This window comes from Petaurus breviceps, unplaced genomic scaffold, assembly GCF_028583685.1.
Source record: "Petaurus breviceps papuanus isolate PSGF00001 unplaced genomic scaffold, PetGlider_PUasm1.0 177, whole genome shotgun sequence".
NCBI lineage: Eukaryota > Metazoa > Chordata > Mammalia > Diprotodontia > Petauridae > Petaurus > Petaurus breviceps.
Window position 1 is genome coordinate 6,031,852 of NW_027185776.1, and position 22,658 is coordinate 6,054,509.

At 39.9% G+C, this 22,658-nt stretch overlaps 1 protein-coding gene across 1 annotated transcript in view; it reads right to left on the reverse strand.

Moving 5' to 3' along the window:
- SLC24A4 (solute carrier family 24 member 4) overlaps positions 1-22,658 on the reverse strand; it is a 285,532-nt gene that overhangs the window by 79,524 nt on the left and 183,350 nt on the right. The window contains exons 3-7 of the mRNA XM_069086048.1: positions 20,529-20,605; positions 13,199-13,273; positions 11,241-11,325; positions 6,300-6,403; positions 3,081-3,155 (exon numbers count right to left, since the gene is read on the reverse strand). Of these exons, the coding sequence (XP_068942149.1) occupies positions 3,081-3,155; positions 6,300-6,403; positions 11,241-11,325; positions 13,199-13,273; positions 20,529-20,605 (416 nt within the window). The remainder of the gene's footprint in view (positions 1-3,080; positions 3,156-6,299; positions 6,404-11,240; positions 11,326-13,198; positions 13,274-20,528; positions 20,606-22,658) is intronic.

Consider the following 22,658-nt stretch of genomic DNA (forward strand, 5'->3'; position numbering starts at 1 on the left):
ATTTCTCCCTCATTTGACAGGTCCTGTTTACGTTTGGTCATTTTGCATCTCCCAGACTGTCATCTGGTCATTCCCACTCAGCCTCTAGAATTCAAACCTTCATTCTCTCTGTCAATGATTCTCAAACTTTCTAGACTCAGGACACCTTTAAAATTCACTCATGGACATCAGTCTTTGTTTTTGTTTATGTGGGTTATTTGGGTTATTTTAGTAGAAATTAAAACATATTGGTATTATTATGTCTTTCTTTTTGATCTTTTTTTAGGAGGGGAAGGCAGGGCAATCGGGGTTAAGTGACTTGCCCAAGGTCACACGGCTAGTTCTGTGTTAAGTGTCTGAGGCTGGATTTGAACTCAGGTCCTCCTGACTCCAGGGTCGGTGTTCTATTCACTGTGCCACCTAGTTGCCCCACCTTGGTATTATTCTGAAAATAGTTTTCACCTCACAGACCCCTTGAGAAGGTCTCAGGGATACCCCAGGGTCCCCAGACTACATTTTGAAAACCACTACTCTCTCTAAATATTAACTATTATTATTAGCTATTATCATTTCCCAACTCTGCAACTATATTAAATACCCTTACAAGAGATGTGAAACAGAAGTAAGACTTGCAAAATGCAGCCCAATTATATTATTTTACACGCAAAATAAATAATTAGGGCATCATTGTATCTCACAGATCTGCTGCGATTGGCAAGAGAGTTACTGTTCTTGTTTGAGCCTGAACAGAGATGAAAAAAAAACCAACCAATCCACAAAGTAACAAAAAATTTGACAATGATAAATAGTCATTAAGGACCTGCCAAGGGCAAGGTACTGGGGATACAAAGAAAAATATTAAAAAACACAAAGAAGGGACCTTCATGGTCATCTGTTCCAACTCTCTTATTCTGCAGATAAGCAAACTAAGGTACCAAGAACGTGAAGATTTGTCCAAAGAATCACAGAGTTAGAACTAGAACCTTCATCTTTTGACCACAAGTCCAAGGCTCCTTCTACTATATCATGCTACCTACAAAAACAAAACAAAACAAAACAAAACAACCCTCGGACAATACCAAGAGAAAAATGTACCATCCCTCCCTCGAAGTTGGCTGGTGTATTTCAAACTTTGGAGATCTGAGGTACACATGTGGTCTTCCAGGCAGAGACTCTCTATTGATGTGTCCAAGATGGCTACCTGTTCTTGTACCCTCTACAGCAATGGACTTCTGGGATTATGGTTTATAATCTGGTTTACAAGGCTTTATTGTAAGGACCATCTGACTTAGAGCTAAAGGCATTTTAACTGATACTGGTCCTAATTAAACTTCTCTGTTGGTTCTGGATTCTCAAGTTTAATGAATATAAACTCTGACAGTTCGTACCAACTTGAAAAGATCCAGGGATAGGGTTCCCCATTTTACAGATTACATTATACAGGGAAGAAACAGCAGAGCCAGGATGCAAACCCAGGACTTCTTACTCATGCATGTGACTCTTTCCATTGCAACATACTGTTCCCAGCCTTTCTAGGCTTCTTGTTTTGTTTTTTTTTTTTGGAGGAGGGAAAGCAAGGCAATTGGGGTTAAATGACTTGCCCAAGATCACACAGCTAGTGTCAAGTGTCTGAAGCTGGATTTGAACTCAGGTCCTCCTGGTTTCAGGGCAGGTACTTTATTCACTGTGCCATCTAGCTGCCCCAAGGCTTCTTACTCTTTATTCTACTCCACTTATTCCATGACTCAGTTATTACAGAGACTAGAATTTATCCTTTCAATAGTCAAAATTTCATTTGAACAATTTGGGATAAAAATCTTTCTAAATTATATCCCATGCCAGGTATAGTGGCATACTCCTATAATTCCTCCTACCAGGGAGGTAAAGGTTGATGGATAGCTTTAGCTGAGTGGTTCCATGTTACAGGGGGCTAAATTTATAGGGTATCTACATTAAGTTCAGCATAAATATAGTGAGCCCCTGGCAATGGGCCACTGGGTTGTCCAAAGAGAGATGATATGGTCCAGGTTGGAAATGGGGTGGGTCAAAGCTCCCATACCATTATTAGTGGGACAGGGTCTGTGAGTGACCCTTTAACTTCCAGCCTGGGTGAGATAGAGAGACCCAGTCTCAAAAACAAACAATCAAATAAGTAAATAAATACATTATATATTTCCTTGACTGCTTAAATATAAGATGACAAACATATTCAATAATTTTTGATGAAGACTACCATTATGACCTAAATTATACTATGCTGTAATCTAGTGATGCCCTCAGGGGCTACCGAGATTTTGGACTATATGGTCTTCTACTAAGTGATTCCAAGCTTCTGTACTTTCTGAGTTACATCTGCTTTTTATAATTTTTCAACCTCCTCTATTACTTTTTCCTGCCTCTTTTAGTCCTAGTTTTTCTAATCTGCTTGTGGAAATGGAATGACATTCTGATAGAATCATATGTAGAGTAAGGGTCAATAAGCTCTGAGTGAGGAGTAATCTATGAGAAAAGCATATAAACTTTGGGGCATGAACTTTCTGACATCTCTTTGAAGATGATTATTTTTTTTTTGCTTACTTCTAGGTTTTCCATTGTGTAGTGGATGGCTGATGTGATTGGACAATGAATATGGTAATATGGGAAATGTTATTTCTTCTAACGGAGAAGGGTGTCAGTGGTCACCAATGAATATAAAATGTAAATGTGATTGGTGGAATGCCCAATTTTTCTTTCTTAATTTATGTTTCCTAGGTTCTGTGAAGTCCTTCTGCAATGTCTCATCATGAAAGGGAGGAGATCTTGGGTTCTTAAAGGTTATGCCAAAGGTACACAAGCTCTAGAAGATCTCACAATCATCTAAGAAAGTATCATTGCTAAATTTGTAGAGTACAGATATAGGATAATAGATTTTTGGGTCATAATTAACCTCAAAAAACCATCTACTCAGATAGAAGAATTGTTGTTCGCTTTAGTGAAGGGAGAACTCATAACAATGAAACCACACACTTCAAATATCAAAGTAAATAAATCCCAGTCAAGCATCAAAGCCTGTTAACTCAGGCCACTGGTGAAACTGAAGCTTAGAATAGGGAGAAACTCACCGCAATGAGAACGATGACAGACAGGGTGTAGTATACAGAATCCCTGCACACTGCCCACCAGGTCAGATGGACCACCTAGGAAACAAGGAGATGTTAGCTACTCCACAGTCCCTTATTTCGTAGGAGAGAAGAGAGGATGCACTAAAAGGTTTCCATTTGCATAATTAGAACTGGTCCAGTATTCAGGGGAAAACACATGTCTCACAGATACCATTTTAATCCTGCCTCTCACAAGAGCAAAATGAGCTTAGCTGCTAGTCTTCAAAGCGTGCCTCTTCTCTTTATTTTATTTGGGGAATGAAGTAAAACTGAGTAATATTCATAAGTGGTTTTCACAAAAGCCATCTATGTCTTTAAGTATTCAAATCCTAAGCTCCGGAGAGTAAGCAGATTACTACAGGGGTAGGCATGTTCCCAGCCCCAAGTGTTTGCCATCTCAACAATCTGTCATGTGCAGCACCTGTGTGTTACTCTGGTCTCTTCCCCTCTCATAGATTCATTGAACAGATTGTCCCAGAATGACAATAATGATAGCTTGCATTTCTATATTGTTTTGCAGTTGTGAATCAATTCATACACATCATTTCACTGCCCAGCAACTCTATAAGGTTAGTTGTATAAATGTCATTATCTTCATTTTAGGATGGAGGGAAATTGGTACTGAGGGAGGGTAAATGACTTGTCCAAGGGTTACATAGCTACCGTGTTTCCCCGATAATAAGACACTGTCTTATTATTTTTTTTTTGGACAGAAAACACCAGAGGGCTTATTTTAAGGGGAGGGCTTATTTTAATGAACATTGACAGCAATTTTAATAAACAGGTAAATGTGAACAAAAAAATGTACCTTTATTCAATAAGCAAATCACTGGGGAAGAACAGGATGACGCGCTCACTGCTGCAGCTCTGATTGGATGCAGCTTGGAGCGCGGCGTGCGTTTCACCGGGGGGGGGGGAATGGTGCATACAGAGGATACCGTAATGTAGCGTGTAGCGTAGGGGATCACCTTCACTACAGTAGCAATCTCAATAGGGCTTATTTTCGGGGGAGGGCTTATTTTAAAGGAATCTTACACAGTAAGGGGAGGGCTTATTTTCAGGATAGGCCTTATTATCGGGGAAACATGGTAGTAAGTGGCAGAGACAGGACATGCCTCCAGATCATCTCAATCCCTTTAAATTCAGAGTAGAAAGGACCCTATTTTATAAGGCATAGAACCTTGCTTACAGTAAGCATTTAGGAAATGCTTGTTGAATTTAACTGAATTGGGATAGGATAGTAGATGCTCAAAAGTCTGTTGAATGAATGAATGAGGACAACCCTGTTTTGTGAGTTTATTTTTCTGAATCCTTCTCAATGACTTCAATGTGCTACAAAGAAATGGGTAATTAGGAGTGAGAACAATCTGGGATCCCATCAAGCAGGAATGAGTTAAGGGAATTATATCCCATCCCAAAGCATTTCAAAATAAGCTATTCATCCCTGAACAGTGGTTATTGCTTATATAGATACTACTTAGGAGGGCAAAGGTGGGATGGTACAATACAATACAGTTTCTTTGTTAGAGGAGGCTAATATAATGGGATTTAATAGGGTTAAATGTAAAGTTCTATACTTGGGTTAAAAAAATAAACTGTACAAGTATTGAGTGTGGGAGTCATGGATAGAAAGGAGTTCATGTGCAAAAGACCTGTCCTAGTAGATTGTAAACTCAATACGAATCAGAAGGCAAAAGAACAAATGTGATGTTAAGCTGTATTAACAGAACTACAGCATCCAGGGTTCCACTGTGTCCCATCTTGGCCAGATCACAAATGGATTTATGTGTTCTCTTTGGGAGGCCATGTTTTAGGAAGGGCTGACAAGCTCAAGTATATTCAGATGCTGGCCATGAGAAAAGTTAAACTGAGATATATGAGGACTCCCTGGTAGAAGAGTAAACTTTGCACAGTTCCCTCTAGCCCACTGATGGATCCCAGAAACACCCTCACTATATACTCAGGAGATTTTGATCATTATGAGAGTCCAAGTACTGAAGTAGTTGCTTGATTTATAGATGGAATTTTGTTTTGGCCATAGAAATTCATGAAATTGTCTGTTAAGATATGGAGATGTTTGAGATATGCATTAGTGGAAAGAATGCCCACACCAGGGGAATCATAGATTTTTAAAAATTAACTTTAAAAAATGGATAAGTATTTCAACAAAGAGAGAAATATCTCTTTTAGGAAGACCTGAAGCGGGCAGCTAGGTGGCACAGTGAGTAGAGCACCAGCCTTGGAGTCAGGAGGACCTGGGTTTGGATCTGACCTCAGACACTTCACACACACACACACACACACACACACACACACACACACAAAACTAGCCATGTGACCTTGGGCAAGTCACTTGACCCCAATTGCCCTCCCCTCCAAAAAAGCAAAAAATAAAAAGGACCTGTCTTTCAGGGTGGCTAGGTGGAACAGTGAGTAAGAGCGCAGGTCCCGGAGTTGGAGTCTGGAGGACCCGGAGGACCTGGGATAGGTTATGGACTCAGATACTTAACAACTACACACACACACACACACACAAAAACCTTCCTGTGTAACCTTGGGCAAGTTACTTAACCCCTATTGCTTTAAAAAAAAAAAAAAAAGGAAGACCTGAAGGGATAACAAAGAACTCTAGAATATTAAATCTGGAAAGGATTTTGGAGGTCATCCAATCAAGGTACCCCTCCCCCACTCCTCTACTTTCTGTAGATCAAGGAAACTGAAGTCTAGAGAAATGAAAAAAATTACACAAGGATTTACACACTTAGTTTGTAGAAAAACCAGGTCTAGAAGTCAAGCCTCTATTGTTATTCAGTTGTTTTATACCTATACTCTCTTAATTACCCCATTTGGGGTTTTCTTGGTAGAGATATATTTGGAGTGGTTTGCCATTTCCTTCTCTAATTCATTTGACAGAGGAGGAAATTGAGGCAAAGTCAAGTGACTTGCCCAGGGTCACACAACTAGTCAGCATCTGAGCCACATTTGAATTCAGGAAAATGAATTCTCCTGACTCCAGCTCCAGTGCTCTATCCATTGTGCCACCTAGCAGCCCCAAGTGTCTGTACTCTCAATAAATTGTCTTTCTGATATAGCACCTTTAGCTCAAAGATTAAAGATCGCATAAACCAATCCTAACGAAAAGCGGACTGTGAATGGTAGAATATGTGGACAACAACTGACCTGTCCTGCAAACAATCCACAGACTCCAATTATGCATAAAATGTTGAAGACAGCAGAGCCAACAATAGTGCCAACCCCCACGTCTCCATGTGTGATGAAAACACCTGGAAAAAGAGAAAGGCAGCGAGAGATGACCCTGCATCACCTTCTGTGTGCCAGGGGCTGTGGGAGCACATGCGTTTTCTCCACCACCCCTGTAACTAGGCCGTATGTTGTCACTTTCCATCCGGCAGGGGCATGGACTGGCATCTCCCATGGCCAATGGATGAGCAACGTTTATTCAAAACAGTGAAAAAGGGCCAGTGATGACAGACATTCGGGATTATAGAGAACTAGGGCAGAGAGGGACTTTCAAACAAAGAATGTCTGAGTTCAGAAGGTCGAACTCCTTCATTTCAGAAAGAATCTGAGTACCAGAGAGAGAAAAGGATTTGTTCAATGTCATAAGCCAGTGGGTGATGGAGTCAGCACCTGAACCCAGGTTACCTGACTCCAAGTCAGACACTCTTTCTGTTATCTTTGCTCTTTCTGAATTTGTTTTGATTTGTGTCTGGCTGCTTTGTGTTTTACCAAACCCAGAATTATTTATTGCATATTTCTGAAACACAGCAAACAAGGGAGAAGGAGAGGGAATATGTAGAGGGCAGTCCAGTTTTTTCTTTTTAGAGGGCAAACGGGGTTAAGTGACTTGCCCAGGGTCACACAGTTAGTAAATGTCTGAGGCTAGGATTTGAATTGAGGTCTTCCTTACTCCAGAACTTTATCCACTATGCCATCTAGCAGTTCTTGGAGGTCCAATTTCTTATGAAAAGAGTGCATAATAGACATTTTAGAGATTTAAGTATAAAATCAGTTGGTACCTCAGAAGTATTTCTCTAGTACTTAGAAATTTGGTGACTTCATAGGATGAATTAAAAGAAAAATTCTAGACTAGACAACCATTCAGAAAATTGCCTATTAAGGGCCTAGATAGCTGGTAAATTATTTAAGGGATTAGAACAAATTTATTAGTCCCCTCAAAGCATTCAATGAAAATGGGATCTGGCTCATCAATTATTATGGCAAAGCCCACTGAGTTGCAAGCTCCTTGAAGGTTGGTAATGTGTCTCATTTACTTTTAATTTTCTCCTGGCACTTAGCATAATGTTCCTTTATTCATTCAATAAATATTTACTAAACAGCTAAATGTGCCAAGTTTTGGGGGAAAGTGCATTAAGGAAAGATGTTGTTCCTTCCCTCATGGAACTTCACATTTAGTAGGGAGATGAGACAAACATGAGTCCGACCAGTGGCAGTTATAATATATATTATTACATGGTAACTGTATTATAAAGTTATAAAATTAAGTGATAAATTAGATTTGGGTGAAGAGGAAGATAATTATCAAGGGTAATGATTAAGGAAGGCTTCTTGAAAAAAGAGGTATTTGATTTGGTTACAAGGAATGGAAGGGGATTCAACTGGAAAAGAAGAGGAGGGAGGGCATTCCATGTGTGGAGAACAGTATGAGCAAAGACATGAAATCTGGAGAGTGGGAGTCGTATCTGAGGGAGCAGATCATCATTCAGTGGCGTGTGGATGGTAACCCCTAGCACACAGGTCAGACTATGCAGAAGGCCAGCATCAAATACACTGACAAACACACGTAAAGTCCCTTTGTTTCCTCCTCTGTAAAATGGAGATAATAATAGCACCTACCTGATAGGGTTGTTGTGAGAATTAAATGAGGTAATAACTGCAAAGCACTGATACTATGTGTCTGGCACAAAGTAGGTGCTCTATAAATATTAGCTATTAGTTTGTTGTTTGTGTTGAGTTGTTTTCAGTTGTTTCTGACTCTTTTTTGTATTTATCAATTTGTTTGTTTGCTTTTAGTTTATAAGATTCAGTTTCACAATCCCTTGACTTTCAAATTTTCTCCCCCTCCCTCTTCTCTCACCCCCCCCCCCCCATGGCGGCATGCAATCAATTATAGGATCTGCAAATACTTTCACATTAGACATTAGTCAGGTTGTAAAGAAGGATTGTAACCAATGGAATGAACAACGGGAAAGAGGAAACAAAACCAAACAAGAAAAAGAAAGAGAGCAGGTAGTTTGCTTCAGTCTGCATTCAGACTCTGTTCTTTCTAGTTCTTTCTCTGCAAGTAGACATCTCCTTCCATCATGAGTCTTTTGGAGAGTGTCTGACTCTTCACAACTCCATTTGGGCTCTTCTTGGCAATGCTGGAGCAATTTGGCATTTCCTTCTCCGGCTCATTTTACAGACAAGAAAACTGAGGCCAACAGGGTGAAGTGACTTGCCCAGGGTCACACAGCTGGTAAGTGTCTGAGGAAATATTTGAACTTGGGAATATGAGTCTTCCTGACTCCAGGCTTGGCGCTCTGTCTATCCAATTTGCCACCCAGCTGCCCGTAGCTATTATGATTATTAATAGTAAGTTCATGCAATGGTAAGTTCCATCCCTTACCATGACATAGGAAACCTGTAGCATTGGTTTTCAACAGCCTTATGTTGAGATTCTCCTTTACTCCAGTCTGAATACTCCAAAGGATCTATAATCTAATTAAAGTAAGGACTCCCTCTAACTATGCAGATCAGGAACCATCTACGCCTACCCTGTTCAGTTCTCATCCATATCCTTCCTTAAGTTTGCCACAACGCACTGGAGGGGGGAGTCTCCCTCCAGTTCTCTCTATATTGTGTGGGTGCCAAGGAAGAATGTGGGCTGTCCATCTATTATCCCACTGAATCATCTAGCATGCCACCAGGTTCTCTTTATCAATCTCCTTATAAAGCTCTCTTCTGAACAATGACTCCAAGGTAAGGCATACAAAATCACTGTAAAAAAACTCCAAGTAATAATAGTCAGCATTTAGAGAGTACCTGCTATGTAGTAAGCACAGTGCCAAGTACCTTACAAATATTACTTCACTTGATCCACACAGCAACTCTGCAAAGTGGCTGTTGTGATTATCCCCATTTTACAGGGAGAAGCTGGGGCAAACAGAGGTTAAATGACATGCTCAAGGTCACACAACTAGTAAGTGTCTGAGGCTAGATTTGAACTCAGGTATTCTTGACTCAGTCCCAGTGCTCTACCCACTATACTACCAGCTGCCTCCAAAGAATTCTATGAATATGGTGGTGATGGGGAAATCCTTATCTGCCACCATACTATTTTTATGAGGTTTTAATCAGGTTTGACATTTCACCTCATTTTTATAGATGAGAAAACTGAGTTGGGGGTGGTAAATGTCTGATACCTTGAATGAGGAGCTGAATTAGGAAAACACACATGAATAGGCATGGACTTAACATGGTCACAGAGCTCACTCTTCTGTCCAAAGGGTGCTTCAGCTCTTCCAGAATGACAAGAATCTGCTTGACTTTAAAAGATGCTTGAGAGCAGGAGTTCCTAACTTGTTTTGTGTCATGGATCCCTTTGGTGGTCTGATGAAGCCTACTGACCCCTTCTGGGAATAAAGCTTCAAACGTTAAATACAAAGGATTACAATGAAAACCATAGGTTAGTGACAATAAAACGGTACTTTTTTTTTCCACCCAGCTTCATGAAACTCCTAAAATCCATTCATGGATCCCTTGAGGAGTTGGTAGATTGCAAGTTAAGAACTTCTGTTCCAAAGGAAGAGATCCTATGATAACATCTTAAGCTCATAAAGTACTTTACGGTTATGAATCACTTTTTATGCATTATCTGATTCAACCCTTATAATAAGTCAGTGAAGTAGGCAGGACAGGACTTATTAGTTCCACAATATGGAAGAAGGAACTGTGAACCTTGAGAAATTAAAGTGACTTACATATGGGACAGCCAGGTAGCAAAGTGGTTAGAGTGCCCACGTTGGAGTCAAGGAGAACTGAGTTCGAATATGGCCTCAGGTACTTACTATGTGACACTGGGCAAAATACTTAAAACCATGTTTGCCTATCTGTAAAATGGGGATAAGAGTACCTATCTCTCAGGGTTGTGATAGAGATCAAATGAGACAATATTTATAAATTACCTGGCACATAATAGGTATTATATAAATACTTATTCCTTTCCCTACTATTATTTTTTATTTTTTATTTTTTTTAGCAATCGGGGTTAAGTAACTTGCTCAAGGTTACACGGCCAGTTATTTCTGGGTGTGGTGCTGAGTGTCTGAGCCCAGGATTCGATCTCCAGGTTGTCCCAACACTGGAGCCGGTGCTCTTACTTGCTGAGCCACCTGGCCGCCCCTGTTTCCCTACTATTATTAAGAGTGTTGAATGGAGTCAGGAAGACCTGAGTTCAAATAAGGACTCAGCTTCTTACTAGCTTTGTCATTTGAGTTAATAATAGTACCTATTATTATTATAATATATAAGAAATATAATAATATTATTATATGTATAATAAATATAATAATAATAATAATATTATTGAGATAATAATAATACCTATCTCCCAGGGTTATGGTGAAGATCAAAGGAAATAGATAAAAAAATAAGTAAATAAATCCACTTGGCATAGTGCCTGGCACATAGTAAATGTTATGTTAATATTAGCAATTGTTATCATCATCAATTATTATTAAATGCTGAAGGTGACATAGCCAGGGAATGCCAGGGCCAAGACTGGAACCCAGATCTTCTCACCTCAAGGCCAGCATTCTTTCCACTACATTAGCCTACCACCGCCTCCCTCCTTTAGCCTACTGCAGTATAAACCACACACAGCCTGCTATCTATAACAACAACTCACATTTTAGAGCACTTTAAGGATTGATTATAGAGCGCTTTTGTCACAAGGACTCTGTGATGTGGGCAGGGAAAGAAGCATCAGTTTCATTTTTCAGATGAAGAAAGTGAGGCTAAGAGGAACTGGGGGTCAGATGCAGGGCCTCGGACCTATATCACCAGAGACAGTAACCCTGGGGAGGATGGATTTCTTACCTATGACAGAAGCAAAAAGTTCTGGAGTAGAGCTTCCTGCAGCCATAAAGGTGGCTCCAGCAACATCTTCACTGAGGTGTAGTTTCTGAAAAAAAAAAAATGCCCCTAAGATCATTAAGCTGTATCATAGGAGACTGACACATCCTGTGATGAGACATTCAGAAAGAGCATAAGACATTAGCTGCCCAGAGAAGTAGGAAATTCAACCCTCTTCAACCTCAAGGTCACACAACTAGTAAGTATCTGAGGCTGGAGCTAACGGCCTAGCACATATCAGAGGCCTCAAGTAAATGTTTAGGGTAAAACAGCATTATGGTCTATTTAGCAAGACACCTTCCCATCCTGCTGAATACCTACTCTTTTTTTTTTTTTTTTGGTTTTCCATTTTTATTTATTTTGTCAAATGCTTCCCAATTACATTCTTTCTTTCTTTTTAATATTCTTTTTTATTCATTTTTTTCTTTTTAATATTCTTTTCTTTTTAAATTTTAAGTTCCAAATTCTCTCCCTCCCTCTTACCCCTCCACCACCCACTGAGAGGGCAAACGAGATATCAATTATACATGTGAAATCATGCAAAACATATTTTCATATTAGCCACATTGCAAAACAAAGCAAAAAAAGAAATAAAGCGAGAAAATTATACTTCAATTTGCACTCAAAGTTTATCAGTTCTTTCATGAGTCCTTGGGAATTATCTTGGATCATTGTATTGATGAGAGCAGCCAAGCCTTTCACAGTTGATTATCATTACAACATTGCTGTTACTGTGCACAGTGGTCTCCTGGTTCTTCTCACTTCATTTTGTATCAGTTCATAGAAGTCTTGCTGCTTGAATACCTATCCTTAAAAGAACTGGATGGAATTTTTCAGTCTATCTTGGGGTGGGGAGCCTGCGGTCTTGAGTCCACATGTGGCCTTCTAGGTCCTTGGGTATGGCATTTTGACTGAATTTTTTAAAAAGCTACACTTGAAGACTGAAAGGGCCACATGTGGCCTCAAGGCTGCAGGTTCCCCACCTATGGTCTATAGGGAGCAACCTGTAATCTGGCCTTCACTCCGCTGGTCTAGTGGTGTGCAGAAACCATTTGGGGACTAAGGAATGGTAGAATAGAGGTTTCCATTCTCTCTGCATCCTTCCTTCCCTGCCTACTTCTTTTTTCTTTGCTTTTTTTTTTGAGGGCAATTGGGGTTAAGTGACTTGCCCAAAGTCACATGGCTAGTAAGTATGTCAAGTGTCTGAGGTCAGATTTGAACTCAGGTCCTCCTGACTCCAGGGCCAGTGCTCTGTTCACTGCACCACCTAGCCACCCCCCTTCCCCCTCCCCACCTATTTCTTACTCTCAACACTTTATACTTGCCAGAGTAATCTTCCTTATGCAGAGATGTACAAATGGACTGTACATGTATCACACGTGCAGCTCAAAATCCTTCAATGTATTTCTACTGCCTCCCAAGTAAAGCTGAAATGTCTCAGCCTGACATTCCAGGCTCTTTCTAATACTGTGTTTTTCTATCTTTCTAGCCTTATTTATTGTATGCTATTTCCTTCCATGTGCCTTATGTTCCAACCATTGGAGGGAACTTGCTATTTCTCATACATACACTGTGTTCTTCCACCCTCTGTGTCTTTGTTCATACTATTTCCTAGTTCTAGGATGCCCGCCTTCTCTTTCTCCCCCAAACCCTACTTCATCTATGGAATTTCTATCCATTCTTCAAAATTTGAAAAAAATTACATTCTAAGATATCACACTGAGCTCCAGGCTGAGGAATTCCAGGCAGGACAGACAGCACAAGAGGAGGACATGGAAGAATCCATTACCACTGGACAAAATTAATGGGAAATGTTTTGAGTCATGGTCTTCTCTGCTTTTTCATCTAAAATCCTCTATCTCCCTCACTCCCTCCCCCCTCAGATTATTTCACCAAACCATTCAAAATCTCTTTCCACCTACCTCACAGATTTTTTCCAATGATGGAACAAAGAAGTCATCACACACTATAGCCAAGGCATAGAACATATAAAGTGCCTGAAAAAGAAAAGGAGGGGGGAATCACTTGATCACTAACGTACTGACAACATGTGGTTAGTTATTTAATGTCCAAGTGACTAGGGACAGAAGCTAAGCAGAAGGTGAACAAGAAAATGGATTATAATGCAAAATAGGAATTACAGACTGTTAGAAGGGAGGGGCCTTTGGGACTCACTCAATTCTTTTTTTTTTTAACAAAGGAAAAAAAATGAGGTTGAAAGAAGATATCTTCTATTGCACACAGCTAAGTGGCAGAGATGGCCCTATAATTCAGGTCTCCTGAGCCTCAATCTAGTGATTATTCCACTCCAAGGTGCTCTCTCCTTCGGAAAGGTTCCCATACATTTTAATCATGGGTTAAAATTAAGTGGCACTTGAAAGGGTCTTAAGTGACATCATCACCATCATCTCAGATTTGTACAGTACTTGAAGGTTTGAAAATCTCTTTCCTCCCCAAAATCCAATGAGAAAAGAAGTATTCAAGAATTAGTTCAAATTCTACCTTCTGCAAGAGGCCTTTCCTAGATCGCCAATGTTAGTACCTTCTCAATGAGACTGCCTCTAATCAACCCCATATGTATTCTATTTGTACATAACTGTATGAATGTTGTTTCCTTCATTGGAATGAGCCCCTTAATGGTTTAAATGTTTGTTGATTGATAGACTGACCCATTTTACTGATGATGAATTTGTCTTGTCCAGGGGTGGGGAACCTGTGGCCTTCATGTCACCTTCTAGATCCTTGGGTGTAGCCTTTTGACTGAGACCAAAGTTTTACAGAATAAATCCTTTTATGAAGGGCATTTGTTCTGTGAAGTTTGGATTCCGTCAAAGGGCAGCACTTGAGGACCTAGAGGGCCACATGTGGCATCAAAACCGCAGTCTTCCCGCCCACCCCCGAGTTCAAATCTGGACTCAGACACTTACTAGCTGTGTGACCCTGGCCAAGTCACGTAACCCTTTTTACTTCAGTTTCCTCATCTGTAAAACAAGCTGGAGAAAGAAATGGCAAACCAGTCCAGTATCTTTGCCAAGAAAACCCTACGAAGAATGCTTGTTAACTGACAGACTAACTCTTTTTACTGATGACAAAACTGTCCTGTCCATGGTGGTAGGGTCATAATATTGTCACTTCCAAGTGTAGGAGCTCTTTGGTGCCTTGGGGAAACTGATCTTACTGAACATGAAAGGAAGAGGGAGGAGGGGAATCTATCCTTGTATCACCAGTCTTAACACTTATAAAAGGAACTTAATCAATGTTTATTGAATTGACTTCACCACAATTATTTCTAAAACCATTTAAACTCTACTTCTAAGCACTTTTCTTTTTTACCCCTTGGGACAGAACCTTTTGATGCAGAACTCCTTGAATGCTGGAACAGAATAGCTTCCTCTCACAGAAGAAGATCATAAGCTCACTATCGGAAACATCTACTCCAGCAATCAGACTGGTACTTTAAAAAGCGAGATCTGAGACCAGCCTTTCTGGGGCCAGGAAGGAAATGTTTAGGGGAGTAGTGATAAAAGCTTCGGTCAATTAAGAGATAGGCTCTGTAATTCTGATTTGCCCCCTTTCCCAGGTGTTCTGTGAGGCCATTTTTTTCCCAGGTCACCAAAGATCTCCTGCCTTTGGAGCTTAGTCCTAGGGCTTCCAAGAGGCAACCTTGAGCTAACATCTTTTGAAATGACATTTGATCTTACCCTTTGTTTAAAATACATGGAGACATGTAAATTGGATGCAGTAGGGTATAGTGGGAAAAAGCATTAATAACTCAGGAGCCAGGAGACCCTGGGATCTCGTTCCAACTATGACAATAATAAGCTATGTGACCTTGAGTAAGGAAATTCTCTCTGGGTTGTAGTTTTCCCATCTTTAAAAGTAGGGGTTCATCTTATCTTTTGCATCATGGATGTGTGTGGGGTATGGGGACTCCAAAAATTCCCTTCCCAAGAAAAATTAAAAGTCAGAGGTATCTTGAGGAAGGAACAGTAAGTTTATTCAGTTCTCGAGAGAAGAGGGTGTCCCTTCCACCAGGATGAACCAGCAGAATGAGGCATATTACAAAAGACAGAACAAGAATTTATACCCTAATGCAGTCAAGCCCCCTCCCACTGGCTGTCCCTTCTCCCATTGGCTGAGAGGTGGGCTCAAGTCTTGGTGCGAAAATCTTCCCCAATGGCAAATAACAAGGAAGCCCACCACCACTATCCTTCAGTGGCTGGGAGGCAGGCTTACAAAGAACAGGGAAATGGGGAATTGTCAATTCAAATGTACCTATCCTTGTTTGGCAAACACCAAAATGAAGAAGGGAGGGACTAAAGGGTCCAGCAAGGTTGGAGGTGGAAAAACCCTAAAGCTCCTAATGCTGATAAGGGTGTGGCCAACAAGGGTGGAGGTCAAAAGATTCCTGGAAGGGCTTGCTGCTGATTGACAGCAGAAAAAAGTGGGGGGAAGGGTCCTAGGTCATGTAATTTCTTAGATTCAGATCTGTCCAGTCTTACAAAAGTCTGTCTCTGGTTTCTAAATAGTTTCTCTCCCTTCTCATTCTGATGAGTCTTCACAGAGGGTGCAGAGAGAGAGTGTGCCCCACTCAGATGCCTCTGGCAATCTGGTGAGACCTATGGATCCCTTCTCAGAAAAATGTATTGAAATGCATAAAATCAGGGCGGCCAGGTAGCACAGCGAGTAGGAGCACCAGCTCCAGTGTCAGGATGACCTGGGGATCAAATCTGGGCTCAGATACTTAGCACCACACCCAGAAACAACTGGCTGTGTAACCTTGAGCAAGTTACTTAACCCCGACTGCTTAAAAAAAAAAAAAGAAATGCATGAAATCAAATAGATAAGATTACAAAGGTTAATGAAAATAAAGATGCATTTTTCCCCATCCAAGTTCATGGTCCCATGAAATCTCTCTTAGGTCCATGGACCTAAGATTAAGAACCCCTGGATTAAAGGATTGATAAAATCTTCCCTAGATCAAACTTTCTATGACCATTTGCTCCTATGAATGCTCACTCTAGTTGTAGTCATCAGAGCCTGGCTTCTCAATATAGCATTACGATATCAATCACCTAAAGGGCAGTCAGGACAGCGAGGTGGCACAGTGGACAGAGCACCAGGTCTGGAGTTGAAGACTTGAGCTCAAATCCAGCCCCAGTGTGACCCTGGGCAAGTCATTTAACCCCATTTGCCTCAGTTTCCTCATCTGTAAAATGAGCTGGAGAAGGAAATGGCAAGCCACTCCAGTATCTTTGCCAAGAAAACCCCAAATGGGGTCATGAAGAATCAGACGCAACGGAACCACAACAAATTTTGACTCCAAATGTAATACTTCTTCCACGGTACTGATATTACCTTAAAAAGTAGAATAGGAAATAATAGGTAGAAATTACAAGAAGCAGAAAACTAGCTTAATCTTTCTAATAATAAAAAAGATATGTCCACAGAAGAATGAGATACCTTAGAGGTAATGAGTTCTACATTTCTGGTGGTTCTGAAGCACAAGGCAGATGAGTACTGTATGGGCTGGATTAGAAGACCCCTGAGATCTCTTCCAATCAGGGGTGTGCTGGAGTCACCTGGAACTGGCCAGGCTAACTGTTAAATTTTCAGTCTGAGCATTTGCACCTTAGAAATCAGCAAATGCTTCAAATCAGGGCTTAATTTATTGTTTTGTGGATAGTCCACACTTAAGAAAGTGATAGAGAAAATGCAAATAATACAGATTAAACTTAAAGGTATATCCTGTGGGGTTTTTTTTTCTGGAAAAGGGAAAGGAAAGGCTAGTTGTTAAATATTTACCTGGGCACTTGTGCTTTCCAACTCTAAGATTCTATGATCCTTAGGGATTAGCAAGTAGTAGTAAACTCAACTATTCTGAGAGACATATAGCTTGAAGAAGGATCTGACCACAGCTTTCCTCACCATTTTATTCCTCCAATTCTGGTGCACACTTAGAATGCATACCTACGTTGGAGGTATAAGTCTCAACTCCAAATTTGCAGATGCCTCTGAACAACCCCATCCATCGCAGTAATGACACAAGGTGGGTAAAGGTCAAGCACTGTGCCACCTCTCTCTCCTGGCCTTCTCCCCAGGCCTCATAGGAGTTAGAGCTGAAAGGGACCTTAGGGGACATCTAGAAAGCTTCCTTATTTTACAAAGGAGAGAGGGGAGGCTCAGAGGTGAGATGTGTCACCTAAAGTGACATAGATGTCAAGTAGCACAGGATTCAAACCTGTATGCTTTGGCTCTGTATTCAACGCCCTTAGAACTTAAAACAAGGCTGTTTTCACTCCCTTTGCTCACACTAGATACTGTTTCACAACCAGACATAGATGGGTTCAGTTACAAAACATATTAGCAGCCCTCTGGTTTTCTGGATTCCTTAAATGCTGTGTCTGAGAGGCAGTACAATTAACTTCAGAAGCTTGCCAGTCTGAGTCTAGGGAAAAATCCTTGAGGGAAAGCACCCATGCAAAGCAGATGGCTCCCGTTCACTCTCTTCCATAAACACAGGACCACAGACTTAGAACTAGAAGAGCATTTCAGAAGTGTATATTCCAAACCCCTTATTTTAGAGCTGGGAAAACTGAACCTTAGGGAATGCTTTGCCCAAGGTCACCTAGGTAAGTAACCATCAGATGTGGGATTGGAACTCATGGCCTCTGACATCATATCCAGCAGTCTTACCACTGTATTGTGCTGTCTTTGTGGCTTGTAATATTGGTTTCATTGCTCTTCAATCATCCTTTCTATTGAAACCCTTAGGCCCTATAGAGCTTTCCTTTCTACACAGAGAGGATGTGACAATCTTGCTGATAGAAGAAGACAAAATCAGAAATTTTAGTGCCAGGGAGAAAGTTGGTTTCATGTCTTCAACTATATTTTTGACCACAAACCACCACTTCCCCTAACACAATTCTGAAGTTTTAAAAGGAGATGGTTAATCTTTTCCTTATTCATTGAACCTTCCTGAGCAATATAGAAATTACGTATAGACATCTCAGAGCACTGAACCCAGGTTAAGATGCAATGTAGAAGGATGGGCAGTAAGCAGGTCTCAGACCATTTGACAACAGAAATATAACTCAATTAGATAATTAACTAATCTTGCTCAGTCATTTCAGACTCTTCATGACCCCGTTTGGTGTTTTCTTGGCAAAGGTACTGTTGTCGTTTGTTATTTTCTTCTCCAGCTCATTTTACAGCTGAGGAAACTGAGGCAAACAGGGTTAAGAGACTTACCCAGGGTCACACAGCTAGTGTTTGAGACTGGATTTGAACTCGTTTTCCTGATTCCAGATCTGGTGCTCTATCTACTGCACCACCTAATTAATCGATAGGTCTCTCAAAAAGAAATAAGAATAGATTTCAAAGGAAAGCATCAACTTTCATTATTTTATCCTTTTAGTTGCAGTTTCATAAACTATTACTCTTATGTACCCAAGACTTGATGTGATTTAGGTCTGGTCTAACAATCAGTAAATAAGACATCTCTTCTTTCTCCTCATTTTCCCATCAGCAACCACTGATAAATATCCCTCTTCCCAATAAAAAATTCTTCTCAGAAACCCTCCATTAACAATCTTATAGCTGGATAGGACTACAGAAAGGCACTGGGATGAGCAGAGGATGTTAGAACCACAGAACATCAAAGGTAAATGGGTCCTCTTAGTGATAGATCATATAGCTTGAGTAATTCATTTTACAGATGGAGAAACTGAGGCCCACAGAAGTATTATGACCTGCTCAGAGTCATGCAACCAGTCAGCAGCTGAGTTGGGACCAACTTCTAGATCTTTTGACTCCAGATTCACTGCTTCCTCTCCACCTCCCTGTCTCCAACACACACACTCATCCAGCTTACTCTAAGTTAACAGTAAAAACCAAAATATTATTATTGATTTCTTGAGGTCATTGGGGGCCACCCAAAGCAATAACAGAATCAGCATGTTAGAGTTGGAAGGAACTCTAGGCTACAGAATATTCGAATATATTTATATAACACAAAGTGTTAGATCACAGCACTTCAGTGAGACTGGGAACTGCAATTCACATTACTTGAGGTAGGGAATGAGAGGATAATTATGACCCTTATTTTACAGATGAGTAAACTGAGGCTCAGAGAGCTCAAATGGCTGGCCCACAATGATAGGCTTCATTGGGCTGGACCTTGAACTTGTCTCTCAATGCCAAGTTCAGCGCTCTTCCCACTGGATATATGGTTGCTCTGAAGCATGCAAACAGTGTACACAAATATAATTAATTCCTGATTATCTTCACAAATGCAGTTGGAACAAAAAAAATGGCTAATCCCCAAACCTTCTGGTTCAATTTTAGAACACTTCATGTTCATGTTCTTGCCAGACCAAGGTCCCTTTCAGTTGTAATGCTAGTATACTATTGAAACAATTTTGGCTAGCTTAGGATTAAAAAAAAATTATGAATTTAACGACCCTCAAATAAAATTACTATTTCATAATAAAGTAGGTAAGAAAAAGTGAGTTGCAATCAAATTGTCCATCTCTTTTATGTAGAGCTTGGCTTTTTAAAAAAATATGTAATAATTCAATGTATAACTTTCAAAGCTATCTTGCTTGTTTGTTTCCTTCTGTTTAGAGTAAAATTTTATTTTGTAAAATTTATATTTTATTTTTTCTCAATTACATGTAAAAACAATTTTAACATTTTTTTCAGATGTTGAATTCCAAATTCTCTCCTCTCCTCTCCTTCCCAATTGAGAAGGCAAGCAATTTGACATAGATTATACATGGATAGTCACGCAAAACACATTTCCATGTAAGCTATTATGTGAAAGAAAACACAAATCAAAACATAGGTAAAATTTTTCATTTCTTAGGCACATCTCTATTAATGGCCCTGGATGGTCAGAGGAAGTCAGTCTAGGTTTATTTAGAAAAGTCAAGGTTACCACTGCATCCTGAATCATCTCCAGTTGTCTTGGCTTCTGTCTTGCCACTGGACTCTGGAGAAGACAGTGAGGCTGATGACTTTGCATAGCACTGCCTCACTTAAATCCAATTCATTTGCATGTCAAGACATGATCCTCATGATTTCATTGATTTTCTTCGAGAAGGAAGGACGAACAGTGTAATTTAAGGGTTAAACCTTGTTTTGAAATGACCATCAGTGGGTATTTGTCCCATCCGTGTCCCGTTCGAAACGGGATTATACCAAGCAAGACCCATACTAGAAAAAACAAAAAAAGAAAAATGGCTAACTTACTCCAAGAATGTGTAGCAAAACTGCTCCATGCTGCCGTTCCTTATTCGAAAACAAATCTGTGGGGAACTCATGGATTGCTGAAAGAGAAAAGAGGACTTGCTGTGAATAAGGGGTCCCAACCCTGTCTCCCAATACAAGATCTGAAAAATAACTATATTGTGGTCTGATCATGGCAATTCAAGCTTGGGTTTACACACTTGGCTAAACTATACAAGTAGGAATATGCCTGTACTGTCTCCTGAAATATGGTAGATATTCAAAAGATATCTGTGGAAAGCTTTAACTTCAAAGGTCAAAAACTCAGCTATATTACAGTGTTTCATATAACAAGCACATGTTCTGTAAGGGAAACTCAATAGAAAGTTACTAGATGATCTTATAATGTATTTTAAATCATGGCTATTGTGTATGTGCCTCATCTCTCATTTTAAGGTTGTAGAGCAGGATCAGTGTCTTGTTTGTGTCTTCTAGGGCTTTGGATATAGTAGATGCCTAATAAATGCTCAAACAATGAATGAATGAACCGTATAAGCTTAGATTTCCAAAAGAGACAAATTGGGAGATTATTACATGCTGAACACACAGATTTATCGCTATATCTTTTAAAATACAAAAGTTTCTTTAAAATTTATTAGTTTGCAGGAAATAGAGAGAATACAGCTATGAAAATTGCAGGATTTTTTTTTTCCTAAGCAAAGTTGTGGAAACCCAGGCAGACAAATACTCTTTCAGCAGAATTATAAATCTCAACAAAACCCTTCTGGAAATCAATATCGACTTATATGAGAGAAGTCACTAAACTATTCATGCCCTTTGACCAAGAGATCCTGCTGCTGGGGCATATACCCGTGAGAATGTCAAAGACCTAAAGAAGATTGATATTTACCAAAATATAGATGGCAGTGCTTTTCCTGGCAGTATAAAAGTGAGGGCCCATAACTAAGGCAGTGTTTGAGTAAACTGTGGAATATGAATGTAATAGGATAGTACTGTGTTGCATGAAACAATGAGCATGAAGAATTCAGAGAAGTTAAGACCAAGCTTTGCCTGAACCGAGGCAGGGGGAAATAATCAGAACAAGACAGGCAATATCCATGACTACAATATTGTAAATAAAAAAATACTAAAATAAAGCCATAATGACCAAACTTTCTTTGGTCAAGTGGTAGACTCTTTTAAAATTTAAAGTTCCTTTATTTTCCTGAAGTTCATTCATTTTCAAGTTTACAGGATACATTATTATTATTATTATTATTTGGTTCAAGTCCTTATTTTTGCTTTTCAGTAAATAGCATTCCAATAATTTTTACGCATGTCCTATAAAATTCTAACTAGAGTTTCATTTCTTTCCTTTCTTCTCCCTTTCCTTCCTTTCTTTCTTCTTTCTCTTTTTCCTTTCCCTTCCATCCATCCTTCCTTCCTCCCTCCCTTCCTTTTTTCAGTTCTGAATTCTTTTCCACCCTCTAATCCCTTTCCCACCCATTGAGAATACAAGAAATACAACAGGGTGGTTAAATCTTCATAGGGAATGTTGCAAATGCTCTTGGATGTACTTGCTGTCCTGACTGGCTTCACTAAACTGCTTTTCTTTATTTTAAAGGGAGGCTCAGAGTGAGTGGATGGGAGAAAGGCTGTATTACCCATAAATGAATATGAAGTAAAACCAAAAGGCATCTGTAAGACTTCAAAGAAAGGAACAAGGAGAAGCAGGAAGTTCTATAACCAACTTCCAAAAAAATGTTCTTACTTGAAATGACAAGAAATAATACCTTACATTTTTAAGGATTTATAGATTACAAAGCACATCCACAAATACCTCATTTGACCTTTACATGGGTGGTAAGCAGCATAGGATTTAGTGTCCATGTTTTACAGATGAAAAGACTGAGGCTTCAAGAAAAAAAAGGGACTTCCATAGTCACAGAACTAGAACTCCAACTCAGATCCTCTGACTACCAGTCTAATGATTTTCCCCCCATTGTACCACACTGTCTTTTAATGGAATATATATATTCTTCCAATAGCTCAAGGACATAATTTTATTGAAAAATTTCTCTGCTCTTCAGGGGTTAGAGGTGGGAGGGAGAGACAGAGAGAGAGAGAGAGAGAGAGAGAGAGAGAGAGAGAGAG